The sequence below is a fragment of the Bactrocera dorsalis genome, chromosome 3, assembly GCF_023373825.1.
Source record: "Bactrocera dorsalis isolate Fly_Bdor chromosome 3, ASM2337382v1, whole genome shotgun sequence".
In the NCBI taxonomy this organism is placed as follows: Eukaryota; Metazoa; Arthropoda; class Insecta; order Diptera; family Tephritidae; genus Bactrocera; species Bactrocera dorsalis.
Genome location: NC_064305.1, coordinates 60,910,959 through 60,927,025, shown reverse-complemented (window position 1 = coordinate 60,927,025; position 16,067 = coordinate 60,910,959). Strand labels below are relative to the sequence as shown.

The 16,067-nt window shown below is 34.8% G+C and overlaps 1 protein-coding gene across 8 annotated transcripts in view; it reads left to right on the top strand.

The window, feature by feature from the left end:
* The window catches only part of LOC105222424 (DENN domain-containing protein 1A), a 36,158-nt gene that overhangs the window by 10,443 nt on the left and 9,648 nt on the right, over positions 1–16,067 (top strand). For 3 of the 8 annotated variants that reach the window (XM_049450720.1, XM_011199753.4, XM_049450721.1), the window contains exons 3-8: positions 2,478–2,778; positions 2,886–2,939; positions 3,020–3,280; positions 4,571–5,029; positions 13,065–13,097; positions 13,396–13,968. In XM_049450720.1, coding sequence (XP_049306677.1) covers positions 2,478–2,778; positions 2,886–2,939; positions 3,020–3,280; positions 4,571–5,029; positions 13,065–13,097; positions 13,396–13,968 — 1,681 coding nt within the window. Of the gene's footprint in view, positions 1–2,477; positions 2,779–2,885; positions 2,940–3,019; positions 3,281–4,570; positions 5,030–8,798; positions 8,982–9,549; positions 9,775–13,064; positions 13,098–13,395; positions 13,969–16,067 lie in introns of those variants that run through there. The other 5 variants (XM_011199754.4, XM_029548764.2, XR_007422063.1 and 2 more) reach the window with 4 other exon arrangements.

Sequence of the window (16,067 nt, the reverse complement as noted above, 5' to 3'; positions counted from 1 at the left end):
TATTTCTGGCCTAATAATGAAAATAGGAATATTTATCAACGAAAATGGTTTTATTGTTTTTCAAAATATTCTCCATCAAGATTTATACACTTTTGCATGCGCTCAAACCAATTTTCGAAGCACTTTTTCCACTCCGATTGAGACACCTCCAAAACCTTTTTGAATGCTTCAACAGCATCAGAAACAGGCGACCATTTGCTTCGAAGTGCGTCTTCCACGAACAACTTTCGTTGGATTTTGCTCATCTTGGAAGACCCACACGGTCGATTGCTGTTTTGTTTCGGGCTCATACGCATAGATCCATGATTCGTCACCTGTGACGATCTTATAAACGTCTTTTGAAGCACCGCGATCGTATTTTTTCAACATTTCTTTACACCAATCCACACGAGCCTTTTTTTGAGCGATTGTCAAATTGTGCGGGATCCAACGAGAACAAACCTTTTTTACGGCCAGGTGTTCATGCAATATCGAATGTATGCTGGTGGGAGAAATGCATAGGCATGCCTCTATCTGAAGGTATGTTTCATGACTGTATTGCATTGTCAGTTCACGTACGGCATCGATGTTTTCTGGCACAACGGCTGTTTTTGGACGACCTTCACGGAATTCGTCTTTGAGCGAGCGTCGGCCACGATTGAATTCGTTGTACCAGTTTTTCACAGTGCTATAGGATGGTGCTTCATAGCCATACAAAGATTTTAGTTCATCGATGCACTCTTGTCGTGATAATCCACGTCGAAAGTTGTGAAAAATGATCGCACGAAAATGTTCACGAGTTAATTCCATTTTGGCCGAGATGAATTTTTTAATTTCCCTGTAAATGAAACAATTCACGATTAAATGACAAAACGTTATGAGTGATGTTATGCTAGAAAATGTCAAACTTTCCAATGGAAATGTCAGATTGCACCTGGCAACACTTATTGTTGCCTAGGCCAGAAATATATATAACAGCCTATGTATTTTAAAAATATCAAAATTTGCGTAAATTCAAATTCAATATCACACAAAACAAATGTCTGAAAGCCGCCTTTTAAAAGTTAGGCCTAACTTCAAAACATGTGCATTCAATTACAGTGGTCTCCTTTTATGAAAACGATACGAACTTTTCACCCAGTCAAGAATTTGCCTTTGTTAAAGTGTCGCTTCATTTTGCTGTCACTGTGCGTTAAGTTTTTGATTTTCGCTGGGAATTTCTAGCGGTGCGTCGTATAAATATAGCCTTGTCTAGGTTGCGAATAAACACGTGCATTTACATACATACATACAATAAATGCTTTATAGGCGTAATTATTTCTGTGCCTCATCCGACCCGTATATACTTAAGTAGCATTCGTAAAAATATTAGCGTGGCCCTAGTAAACGGTTCAAAAATTGATATAACATACAGCGAAATTAGCCCAGTTTTCTTATAACACATTTCTTTTCACGGACCCTTATATCGAATGAACCCCCTGATCACAAAATGATTTTATATCGAAAACAAATAAATAAAATTCTTGATGAAATCTGAAATTATCTGCTCACCGAAGTGTTCTCGTAATAAATCCATTAATTGATGCGATGTGTGGGCATGACGCCATTTTGCTGAAACCAAACTTCGTCGAGCTTCAAGATATCAAATAGTCGGTTATCATAGCGGAATAACGGACGTGGTCTATTCGATCAAATATTATCCAATAATGAATGCTGCGTCTCAAGATGGGTGATGGTGTTGCGAATAGTACTCAATACGCCGATTATGTTGACCATAAGTTGACCTAAGCAAGCGAAACACATTCTTTACGTGAATTTTCGTAATAAATTTGAACGATTTGTAAACGTTGTTCAGAAGTTAGTCTTTCCAATGATGAAATGCCAAACAATGAGTATTAAAAATAATTCTAATTGGGTTGCTTTTTTATCAAGGAAAGACATTAGCTTTAGCAAAGATAGTTAAGAACATCGAACTTAAGAAGGTATTGTTGGAACGATGAATCAACGAATTAGATTTCATTGGCGAGCCCAGTTAGTCTTGATAACTAAGTGTGAAGATTTGGAATTAGATACAGCCCTTCATCTTTTAACTAGCAAACAAGTCCATAGAAGAGATTTAGTACATATACATATATATATGCCGGCTTTCATATTTGATTTTGGTGATATCTTTCAAGATATCATAAAATAGATTTTGGGCAGGGATAAAAAATTTCCATACTAGTTCAAAATAGTCAAAAAATCTATTTTACAGTAGGCAAAGTAGTGTTTTTTGGTCCAACTTTTTAAGACGATTTATAGTTGGAAACTAGTATCCTTCGTATTAGTTCGATTAAACCTTTCTAGTTGTAAACTAGTTTTTCGACTAGTTCGACATTTGATTACTTCGTATTTAGCTGCAGTTGTGGAACATATTCTGCAGTAAATAATAATAGTTTAATTAAATTTTGCAATTTATTACTTTATTTCTTTTTCTTATACATATTACATTTTTGCAGCGATTCTGTGCAATCTTACTCCTTCGTACTCACAACAGACGACTCCAAGTGGCGGTTTGGTTTCTGTCGCCACGATCCGAAGACGGACACCGCAATGGTGATAATCACATATCTGCCGTGGCATGACACATTTTTGCGATTGCTGACGCTGCTGGCCGAGTTGCGGCGCTGTGATGAGACCACCACAACGAGCATCAATAATGCTAACGATGACTTTCGCACTTTTCTCGCCGAGGCATATAATCGCGGTGTGCCCGATCCGGGCGGACACTTGAAATTATTCTATAACAGCGGACAAAATGTAAGTTCACACATTCACAGCACAGAGTGTTCGAGTGTGCCACTGCATATATGCATTTCAAGTGGTTTAATCTAATAAAATGAATTTCTGTGCACGTTTGTTTACAGTATTTCGTGTTTGAGCGACCGCTGACGTTTCAATTGCCCAGCATACCCGAGAATGTAAGTCACTAGCCACACTAGTATGCATTAATGTGTGTGCAATTTTAATATTAAAATTTTTTTCTTATTTTCATTCCCAGCACAATTTAAATCTGTATTATAATTTTGTGGATCCAAAGAATATGATTGCTGTATTCGCAGCAATGCTGGCTGAGCGTCGCATCATTTTCACATCGCGCCGCCTGGATCGTTTGTCGTCGTGCATACAAGCGGCCAATGCGTTCCTCTATCCTATGGTGTGGCAGCATATCTTTATACCAGTGTTGCCGATGAAATTAAAAGACTATTTGAGTGCGCCCATGCCGTATCTGATTGGAGTGCCGCAAACAGTGCTCGAAACGGTTCGTAAAAATATTAAAAACACTTCGAGTATGTACTTTTTACATGCTCAGAAAAAATGCATGCTTTTCATATTGTATTTATGTATTGAGACCACTGCAGAAGCCTTTGAAAATGGTAAAATGTAAAAGAAATTCATAGAAGATAAGTTTACTCCGAATTTCGTGAAAGAAATTTTTTTATGTTCGATAAAAATAATACCGCAAAAGCTTGGATGTTTGATGAATTTTTTACATAAATTTTGAGGTTATGTAAAAGAAATTTAATGCAAAATTTTTTTCATATTTTCATTACATAAAAAAAAATGAGGTTAACCGTTTTGATCCTTAAAAATTCAATCATACCCGACCATAGATCGCCCCGTAAATTATTTTTCCTATAATTTTTGTTGTTTTATCCTTCATTTCCAATGTGTTTAATCCTACTATAATAGTTTACAAGTTTTATGTGGTACAATCTATGTGTGTGAATTCAATACGACGAAAATGTAAGAATCCATTGTTGTCAAAATTAACTATACTTCAATATAATCTGAACTAAACACACACTGGCAGTCGTACTTCGGCAAATCTCCGAGGGTTTTTCCACCATAAAAGCTTGGCAGTCAGTCTTTTCGAGCCAGCTTAAGAGCTTTTTCATTATTTTTGTTTCATTATCAAGCAATGTTTTAGAGTGAATTCGAATTTTAACTTAACAACACCTAATATTTTGATTTTTCCATAAATTTATTTTGGGATACCTAAGATACTTTGCGGCATTTTATTTGCAATCTTGTTTGTATTACGGGCTTTCGGATTCCTTTACGATAACCCTTGTAACACATTCGAAACTTATGTAAAAGGCGTACTATAAAGATATACATATTAACGGTGATCAAGAAGTGTCCGCTGACAGAGACCAAAATATTAAGTTTGCAGTTTCAAGTTATATTGAGTGAATCACGATACTCTCTTTGGATATTCTAAAAATACAGGAAGAGAAAATATTGAAGATCAATTACTCGTTCGTTCATTAACGGTTCATATACGAGTATAAGGTCACCTAAATTAAGTTAAAAAGTTGCCAGCCGATGTCAGTAGCATTTTCAAAACTTTTCGGTGTCATATATTGTTTAATTTGTACAAAGAAACTTAAGCTTTCATGTTTTTCTTTTTCAACCGAAGAGTCTGCCATTCATAACCGACCCTAAGCCATCAGTTTCTCAAACAAAGTTACAATTTTTATTTTTTTTAGCACAATTTTTAATTCTACAATGAATTTGTAATTATTTCTAATACTTTTTCTACCGCCAGATGACAACCGATGAACTTGGCGAGGTTGTGATACTTAACTGTGATACGAAAGTGTTTCAAAGCCCCTTCGACGACGTACGCGAAATGCCAGCGGATATTGTGTCACAAATGAAGAAACAGCTCAGCCATTCGAGCGAGCATATTGGCGATCGTGTTTCGAAAATTTTCCTCGGCGTACTTGTGCAACTGATAAGCGGCTATCGCGATGCTGTGGAATTTCGTGAAACGGGCAAGACCTTTAACCGCGATAAATTTATCGAATCTCGCCCGAAACACTTGCGTCCGTTTCTAGCGAAAATGATGGAGCTGCAAATATTTCAGCAATTCATTGACGAACGCCTGCAAATGCTCAACACCGGCTTAGGTTATTCGGATGAATTCGAATTGGAGACGGCACGTTATGCCGAGAAAATGAAGAAAAAACGACATTATGAATTTCTGAACAATGTCAAGGAAAAGGTGAGCGCCACTCGAATACCACCTCAATATAATTTCAATAGAATTAATTTAGTTTTGTGTATTTTTTCCAAATTCTACGCTTGTCAGTAGGAATTCGTATACAAAGATAAATATTTTATTGCTTGTCGCTTGAAATATGGTGCGGGTGGGTAAAGGAAACTGAAGTGTGCTATCAGTTAAATGCTGCAAATGCTTATTGCTGCTTCTAGCTGTAGGTTGGTCTAGCATTTCGTTACAGCTATGCATTTCGCCATTTCGTATGTGTCGAAGTTATTTGTAGTGATTATGGCAAAAGGAGGCAGCTTTTATCATGGGATGTCTTGTTGTTCATTCATACACACATACATACATATAAACAAAGAGTATCTTCTTCATTTACAACTTTATTGTGTGTGAGTTTATTTTACTTAACGCCACACATAAAATGTAATCTGCATGTTTTTATCTGGAAACTGGATTAATGCGGATTATTTAAAACATATTTACACTAAATATAAAATCATTATTATTATATGTATTTTATATATAACATTAATTATAAGTAAGAAAGTTACATACACATATTTATATAAATATCATCGGCGGACTGATACAAATATTTAGTATCGCTTAGCCTATTTTGAGTCAATATAAGCATGACGACATTTAATCCAATTTTCCATATACATATTTACTTGTTAAAAGCCTCGGTAGGAATGGGCTTCAGTGCCTTCAGCGAATTAAGGTTTTTCTGGTTTTCGCAGATTTTTGGAACGCTATTCGCTGGGTTGTTAAACAGTTTCGACGTCATATTTACTTATAGTGGGTTGTCAAAAAAGTCTTACGGTATTTGTATTGAATTTTTTTTTTATTGAAATTGAAATGAATTTTTGATGACTCATGCCCAGTTCATGACCGATGCTACGGCTGCTACTATGCCGGTCTCTTTCGACCAATTCAGCGATTTTATCACAATTTTCGACGACAGGCCTTCCGGAGCGTGGCGCACCTTCGACCACCTCTACACCAGAACGAAAACGTTGAAACCATCTTTGTGCAGTAGAAATGGAAACTGTATCGGGTCCATAAACTGCACAAATTTTATTGGCGGCTTGAGATGCATTTTTGCTTTTATCGTAGTAGTACTGTATAATCAATTAAACACGTGTTAGCGCGTGAAATGAGCTTTCCAAAAAGGTGTAGCATGACCCGATGCGACGAATAAAACTAGAACTACGCGCTTTCAGCGCCAACTAGTGAAAATACCGCAAGACATTTTTGACAACCCAAGCCTACGTCTCATCAACAGTAATGATGAGTTTGATGTACATAGAATCCTCGACAAGCATCTCTTTTGCGTCCTCTAGGCTACGTAATTTTTGCAAAAGATTCAGGTCTTTTGCTGTCATTGACTTGTTTCATAACCAAAACAATAATCAAATGTTCTCAGTCGATCCATAAGAGATCCTTTGCTATCTCTCTGATGCTAACTCAACGATTTTCAATAACTTTATCTTAATTTTTCGATGTATTTGTCATAAACTGAGGTAGTTTACTCGTATAAGGAAAGTTTTAGTGACTTCCTTCTGTGAATGCTTTGTTCAACTCAAATGCTTTTGATAGTGTTAAATTTTCCAAAACAATACATAATACACGCACTTGTTATAACTGATAAATAATTATTTTGGTGAAATACCTCTGTGCATGTACATACATATATTTCCAACGATGTATTATTTAATTTTGTGTTTATACCCTGAACAGGATATATGGCACTAAGTTTGCCAAAAAGTTTGTAACAGCCAGAAGGAAACGTTGGAGATTCTAAGCTGAGTCGCCGAGTCGATTTGTCTGTATATACGCAAAGTAGTCCCTCAGTTTTTAAGATATAGCTCTGAAATTTTCCACATGTTCGTTTCTCTCCAAGAACCTGCAAATTTCTCGGAACAGCCGACACTATAACAAATGGCTGCCATACAAACTGAACGATCGGAATCAAGTACTTGTATGGAAAGCTTTTTCATTTGTCGAGATATCTGCACGAAATTTGGCATGGGTTATTGTTCAAAACAACGGTGTAATATCTTGTCGGACCACTATAGCATACAGCTGCCATACAAATTGACCGATCATAATTCGTGTAGAGAATATTTTGTGTTTGTGAGGGGTATTAAAGGTGCAACCGAAGTTAACTTTTTCTTGTTTTTATTTATTTCGACCGGGGCAGATAAATTTAATAATTTTATAACCACCAAAGTTGTGATATAAACTAAACTCGTATTGGGTTTTACCTTACCTATTTTTAATTTCACTATGGCCCCACCTAGAGAGATAATATTTCGCTTTCCACACCTTGTTGCAGTTTTAGTACTAGGGTGGTCAAAAAATTATTTAGTTTTCAAAGAAAAAGTAAAAATTGTAAAAAACGCGCTTTGTTTTTCTGCATAGTTTCCTTTTAGCTTGACCCAGTGATCCTCTAATTCCAAATTCCCCCGACCGACAAATTCGTCTTCTGTAGGTCCGCAAAGTAGGCCTTCTGGAGGCGACAACAACGCCATACGACTGAGATTTTTGTCCGGTAAATCGAGCAGCTCTCTCATACCCAATATTTTAAGGCGTTCTTAGATTACACCTTATATTAAGAATCGTCGACGACCCTATAAAATATATACATGTACATATGTATATATATTTAGATGATCAGCGTGACAAGCTGAGTTGATTTAACTATGTCCGCCTGTATATACGCGAACTAAAGCCTCAGATATTACTCTGAAATTTTGCACACGTCCTTCTTTCCCCTAGAAGCCACTCATTTGTTGGAAATGTAGATATTGAACCATTATAAAAAGTAGCTGCCATAAAAAAACTGACTATCAAATTCGTATATGAAAAACTTTATTATTTTCAAGATATCTTCATGAAATTTAGTCTATATCATTGCCCAAGGCAATGCTATAATATGTAAAGAAATTTTTCAGATCGGAATCGCGTTTTTTTTTATCAAAATTTGAACGCCTAATAATTCCCAGCCACTTTTTTCAAATAGCTTTTGACCGTTCTTGCAGCATGAGGCCGAGCATTATTATCTTCATGGACTACTACCATTCCTGCTTCCTGTTTAGTCGCAAATTCCGGGTGTTTTTCGGCAATCAATCCACGCCTAATTTTATTAAGTTTGCTCCCATTTACCTTTCGACTGACAATTGTTTCATATTAAAATAATAAAAAAGAATTCCATTGTGTATTCCGAATAATGGTCAACTAATCAAGTTACACCATCTCTTAACAAAACGCCAGAATAAAGTTATACACCCAATTATTTACCATTTACCAGGGTTGCAAATATAAATTAGGAAATAGTTTAATTAACACTTGAATCATTATTTTTGTTTTTTTTTTATATTCTCAAATATGGGATTAAAAATCGATTATTAAATTTTCATTTTTAAACTCCGATGTGTGAATTAAAAATCTAAAAATTTATTTATTAAAAATCTAAAAATTTATTTTATTAAAAATCTAAATTTTTTTTAGATTTTTAATTTTTATCCCAACTCCGGGATAATTATAACTATAATAATGCTTTATGTTGATAATTTGATCAATTTTTAATCCCAAAATCGAGGTTAAAAAGTGAAAAACCAAAATTTTTGCAATTCCATATATTTTGAGCCAATTATATGTAGAAATATAGCTTTTTAGTTGTTGGTCTATTTAAGAATTATTTTTTTTACTTTATATCTTAAATGCTATTTTTTCTTAAATGTTATTTAATCTATTTTTACAGTACAATGCGGTATGTCAGAAGTTTTCGCAAACAAATAATCTCCCAACCCATTAAAATACAAAAAGCAAAAAAAAAAAGAAAAGAAAAAAATCCAAAAACAAATATTATGATTGAAAGAAAAGTTCCTCGTCACTCAGTACAGCTATAAATGCAAAAACAATCTCTATACACTCACTTCTAAAAGTTCGTAAATTTTCCTTTTTATATATAACTTTTTTCATTTGTTTTTTAACAAAATAGTTTAGCGAAAATTTGTTTTTATTATTTTTTTGTTTTTAGCTTAACTAAAACATGTGGATTTCTTTGTAGTAATTTTTTAAAAATAATTATATTTTTCTTTAATATTTTTTTTAAATTTGTTTTAATAATTTTATTTTTAATGAATTATTTTTTTATTAACAGAATTTTTTAATAATATTTTATTAACCTTTTATTTTTTTTATAATATTTATTAACTTTTTTTAATAATATTTTAGTTTTATTAATATATATTTTATGTATTTCTAGTAAGAGCACCATTAGTTAGAGTATTACATGCTTAGAAAACACTGCATTTAACGCAATAAAAAAACGAAGGCGTGCAAAAAATGCGATAAAGTCTTACTTCCAGCACTTAACTAAACACGTTAACTGCCAAGCACTGATAAAGATAAATACCCCATAATTGGTTGTAGTTATATACTGACATACATATGCACATACATTCATGTATATTATATGTTTGGTATTTTATGATTCTTCCTTTCCTCAGATTTCCACATTATTTGCACACACCAACACAGTGACACAAATTACATAGATAATTTTTTAAGGCGACGCTTTAAAGATGGCAAAGAAGAAATACATTTGGAAATCGGGTCTGTCGATTTGTAGTAACAACAACATAATTCATTATTTTCATTCGGTAGACATAGCTCGCTCATGACTCATTGAGCTTCGCTTAAATTGTTGCAAAAATATTGTATTTATGAGGGTTATATATTTATAATACATATATAAATGGTCCCAGAGTATATTTTTGAAAAAAAAAACAACAAAAATGAGGAAATAAATTAGTCAGAAAGAAATTGTAATTGATACTATTATGTTGTTTGTTCTGAAATTTCATTAGAACCCCAAGAAATAGCAAATATAAGTTAGATTTCGGGGAAAAAATTCTTAAATGGGCCCTTCACATCCGGTTATATGTAAATCAGGGCCCAATCCGCCTCGGAGACCCAACTGTCACCAGAACGGCAATTTCTCCTTTTCGCTTTAGGGAAGTTAGAACAGGAAAACAAAACACTGCACATGAAGTTAAGTTTTACTTTGAAATTTTATTCTGAGAATAGGAAAAGCACTTCGTATATATCCCTTTAAGCTAAAATAAATATGTATTGTGACTTATAAAAAACAGACTTGTCCTGTAAGGAACTGTCAGCAAGGTCAGCTGTTCGACTTTTTTAACTGTGAAACAGATGAACTAGTGGAACAAACACGCGTCGGTTCAGAGAGGATAAATAAGAGTGATTGAAGGGAGTGAGTCCCGTTGGCCTTCCATTCTACCTACCTACCTAATATAAAATGATATTGACATTTGGCCAAAAATTGGCGGCTACTGGACTAATCTTAGGAATTACCTTTTTTATGAGGGTCTCAACAGGTGACAATGATTCAACAATTTCGTTTTTTCGAAAACAAAATAAGAAACGGGATCTCATTCTGGCCCCAATACACTTCCAATCCTTGAAACAGTTGTTAAAGTAAATTTTCGGAGTACCGAAGTTACACGAAGCTAAATCGGGCAAATACAGTGGTTGCGGCATGATATTGGTTGAAAATTTGGCGAAAACTCACCAAGAAGAAAGGCAGTATGCCGTATAATACTCAAATAGTATTCCTTGTTGACAATTTCATTGGTTGAAACGAATTCGGAGTGCACCACACTTCAATAATCGAAGAAAACTGTCAACGTAACCTTGATTTTTGACCTTCTTTGATTTGGTTTGTCGGCTTCGGCTCACCTTTGTTATGATATCGTCTGCTTCTGGGTCGTTAGTATATATCCAAGACTCATCGGCAGTAATAATACGTTTCATGATATTCCGGTATTTGGAAAGCATTGTTTCACAGACGTTAACGCGGCGCTGTTTTTCGAAAAAATTGAGTGATTTTGGAACCAATCGTACTTTCACTTTTCTAAGGCTCAAATGATCTTTCGATATGATTTTACCGACTCTTCCGACATTCCAACAATGCCAGTAAGACCTCTTACTGTTAATCGTCGATTCTCAAGCACCAATAGCTTTATTTTATTGACGTGTTGATCATCAGTTAATGTTGATAGCTTTCCTGGACGTGGTTCGTCGTCAGCGCGTTCTCGACTCTCTTAGAATAACTTGCACCTATCAAAAACACTTTCTCGTGGGCAAACAATTATCATCGAAGGCTTATTCCAACATGCTCGCGCTAGCTTTATCGAATGAAATCGATATACCTACCACCCTAATGTGATTTTTTCGTGAGCAAATTTGTACCAACCTACTTATTGTTAGTGCTATTTTAAATTTGTTCTCATATATGTAAATAGTGAAATATTTTATTAAACGTTTTTTTTGTTTTTTTTTTTATAAATAAAAAAATAAATTTTATTAAAAGTTTTTATTGCTACAAATTTGCACTATTAACAAACAAATTCTGAAATTTTTGTAAAAAAAATTTTAAACTCGGCCATTGCGACGCCATTTCCGGTGACCAGGATAACTCCCTATAGGATCAACTAAAGTGAAAAACATACGAGTTTTAGTTAAAACCTTAACTTAGAACTTAGACGAAGAAAAAACAACTGAAAACTGGATTTTTGGCCGACATTTTTACAAAAAAACTAAAATTTTAGTGAAAATTTCGCGACATTTTTGTTTCAAATATTTGTAATAAAAAAAGTCGTTCGCCAAAGCCTTCAAAAATTGTATCTCAAACACCTGAGTAAAATTTTATGAAAATCTGTTGAGTAGTTCTCGAAAAATCTTGATAAATCGACTTCAAAAACACTGTTTTGAGAAGAAAGCGTTTAAAGACGGCGCATTTAGCCTAGTTAGCCTCGAGCGCATAACTTCTTAAGTCTGTATCTGCGAAACTATTACTCGGATCAACTTGAAAATTTAGGACAATATTCTGGAGGTGTTGTAGAATTTAATAAGATAATAAAAAAAATAGATTTTTTAAAACCCCTAAACCCATCTAACCTCTTAAAAATGGGAATGGCGCATAGAAATGGACGTAAACACTCTTGGTTCTTTAAATCTGGTATTTGTAGTGTAACAAAATATTAGTAATTATTTTTTTTGAATACATAACTAAGTATTTAGTAAATAATTGGTATTGATGATTAAAATTCTATGTGTATTTTAGAATATTAAGTAGTAAATTAAAAATTAACCCATATATGGCCCTGACCTTCGAAAGCGTGATTATAAGAATAACAAGTACAAAACATTTTTTAATGGGATATGGCTTATAATGGCTTTAATAATGCGCAAAAAAATAATAATTTTCATAAATAAAATAATGGCACTAAAAAAATAGATACATTTTCAACCGAAATTTTTTTTCAAGTATCCATAAAAATACTAGCTATTTATACCGATAGCATCAATATCCATTAACATTACACACATCCATTGATACAGATATACACTCATACCTACATTCATATATACACACATATCTGTGCTCTCCAAGTATATACATATAATTCATCTATATTATTGCAGCTAAAACTTAAATCTGCTTTGAAAAAAACTCTGTACATACAATCAAACCGATACACGCAAACATACATAGTTTTACTAGCAGTAACATTACTTGTCTATCTCTTTTCTTTTTTTCGTATTTTTCATATTAAAATCGTCGATTATTTTGAACGCGCATTGTCCCCAAACAAATTTACTATCATAATCAAAATCGCAAAAATCAAATTTTTAAATTGTTTATCGCTACCACACGCCAATCATCAACCGCTACTGCCACTGCCAATGCTCTACCACACGGCTACTCGCTGTCACAACTGTCACAACACTCTGACGACGACTGGCGAATACGTTGCTGCGCTTCGACGTTCATTTCTGCATTCAATTAAATAATAAAAAAATAAAATATAAATTGCATTTGTTTTGAAATAATGCTTATTGCAAATTCCTTTTTTAAACAACAACACTATTAACGCATTGTGAAAATTTCTTTTGGCTTGTTTTCTCACCGTATGCGCATCTTTACGTTGAAACGCAGACAAATCCAGCCGTAAAGTCTGCTGTCAAATCGGTGAGTGGCATATATATGTACAAGTAGCTAGTTAATTAACTAATTTACTTTAATTTAATGTACTTTATATACTAGTGTTTACTGTATTGTATTTACAAATTAACATTTGCTATTCGTTATGTTCATTTTTGTTTGTTTTGTTGTAACTAAAATCCCGTAAACGCTAACATTGCTTACCTTACGCCCGAAAGTATGCTTATACCATAACTGTAGACTGTATTACTTAACTTCCATCGCTCTAATAATGGCTAATTGACCACACCACAACTCTTTCTCGCCCTTTTACTCTTCTGCGCAGGTCAAGGAGGGCTCACGCGGCGTCAAGAGCGCCTACAAAGACTTCAAATCGAAATTACGCGACATTACACCACCGAACAGCTCGCAGACACACTTCCGTTCGCATCTCACATCGAATTCGCAGCACGATCGCATTGACGGCAATAGCATCGGCGGCGGCAGTAGTAGCGGCAGCGCTTTTGGTGTAGGCTTCGGCTACGGCAAAACCAAATCCATTGGTGGGCATCACTCGGCGCCGAGTTCGCCGATCTTCAGCAATAAGCGTACGACTGCCGCCAGTGTGACGGGTGGTAATCAAGCGACGGCAGCTTCGTTTCAATACGCCTGTCCGGAGGATTTGAATGGGTCCAGCCAGTTTGTGCGACGTGCCCCGCCTCTGGCGATGTCCAGCTCGAGTGCGCACATACAGTCGAACGGTTATGCGAGCGTTACGCATGGCACTGCTCATCTTGCTGCTCATTTGGCTCCGTCTCCTACTATTAGCCCGGCAAGCTCGCTCTGTTCGTCGGAGATGAACTTGTCGCAAGAACTGCAAAATCATCCGTTGTTCAAACCGCCACTCGTGGATCGCAGCGTGAGTAGTTGCTACAAGAATATAACCATTGTTTATCAATATTTTTTGTTTATTTACCGCAAAAATTTAAATGTTGCATTTGTGAGTGTCGAATCTATATTGTTAGTGTGTTACGTGTTTGTTTTGACGTTTATGTATGTGTGTATGTGTCAGGCAGGTGGTGTCAAAATATTTAGTTCTTTGAGATTCTTGTAGATCTTATTTAAGAAAAAAAAGGATTCAAATTGGGACAAGGGCTATATTATTCTATATCGCGAGCTTTTAATAGGCACAAACTATTTTTAGAACATTTACTTAAGCACTAATTTATCCTTCTAAGACTTTTGGTCTGGATCACCTGACAAACGCGAGTGCACATTCAGCACGAGAACGACTAATACGAATTTCGAATACTTTTGCTAAATTGCTTATATTCCACACTCTATGTTTTGTATGGATTGATGCACAGCTTCGCATGCAAATATATAACTACTCGTATATCTAATATAAGGCTTCTACAATAAATAAATTATGTATGTTCGATGAATCAGGGAGTTTTTGAATGCTTTATAGACCTAATAGACTCCTGTAGAATTTCTAAAAATCTCGTTTGCGTATGGAACCTATTGAAACGCCAAATATTCTATCGACAAATGGAAAATGAGAATATTTTATCTTAAAATAAGAAAAACACAATGCAAACCGGGTCTTTTTCACGAATTTTTTCCTTTAACTGGTCCAAAAGGTTGCAATAATATTTAGAATCGATTGTTTTACCAGTTTGCAAAATTCTTCTCGCATTCTAAAAAACTGATGCCCAACCTTCAAGGTCGATTTCCGGACACTTACACGTTTTAAAGCTGAACAACTAGGTTCACACCACTCTTTAGTCTCTTGTTTTGATTCAGGATCATGGTGCTAGACCCAAGTCTCATCCATAGTGATGGGGATGGATTTATCCCTTTTAAAACCCTCCAAATGATGCTGAAAAAGACGCATTCGAATGTCTTTTAATTCCATTGTTAGTGAATTGTGCATTGCACAAAGCTTTCTAAAACTCAAAATTTCACTTAAAATATGGCTCACACTGCCTAATGAGATGTGTAGAGTCTCTACTAAATATCTCTCAATCGACGATCTTTCAAAACCATATCCTATATTTTGGCTATGATTTCTGGTATTGATGCGCTTTTTGGACGTCCTTCACGTGGATCGTCTTCAAGGCTTGTACGACCACGTTTAAATTCAGCAACACATCTTTCTACTGCTCTACTGTTCTGATTGTAGGTGAACAATCATATACACTTTTAACATTCGTTCGTGAATTTCTTTTGGTACCACACCTTCCAAAAATAAGAATTTTATCACTGCATGATATTCAATTTTTTCCATTGTAAAAAAATACTGTGACACGGCGACACTAAATGGCTTGTAAACAAAGAATGAATTGACAGATTGAAATGAAACTTTACATACGTTTATATGAAGAGAGCAAAAAACAAAAAATTTTGGGTTAATAGCAACGCCCTCTCTTATCGAACGACAAATGTCCATGCAATATTGAATCGATGGTGGTCCGACGAATGCCTATAACCCACGATAGGTCGCAGGGCGATCTTGCAATATCGGTTTGCACACAGCATCAATATTTTCCAAAACAACTGATTTTGCACGGCCTTAACGAAATTCGCCTTAGAGTAATCTACGACCTCGATTGGTTTCACCATACCATCGTTAAACACTGGGGAAAAATTGAAATAAATTCATCGAAGCACTATTGCGAAGTTAATACAAGTATATGTCGAAATTTGTAAAAAAAAATAATCGCGCTAAAATATTCGCGATTTAGTTCCATTTTTCCATTTTTTGACCAAGACGAACATTTTAAATTACTGTAAACAATACAAATAGCGCTTGTGTGTCAAAACGTTCTGAAAATGTCAAATTTTACTAAAAAGTTGTGACTTTCCAGATTGCAACGCTAGAGTTGCCAAATTCGGACATATGGAAGACAGCCCACGTAGAACCTTCAAAAACAGACCAACTTTGACATGTTATTCTGCTAGTGTATAAAAATATTTATATTAACATTTTGAAACAAAATGGCGGCTACTGGGTCA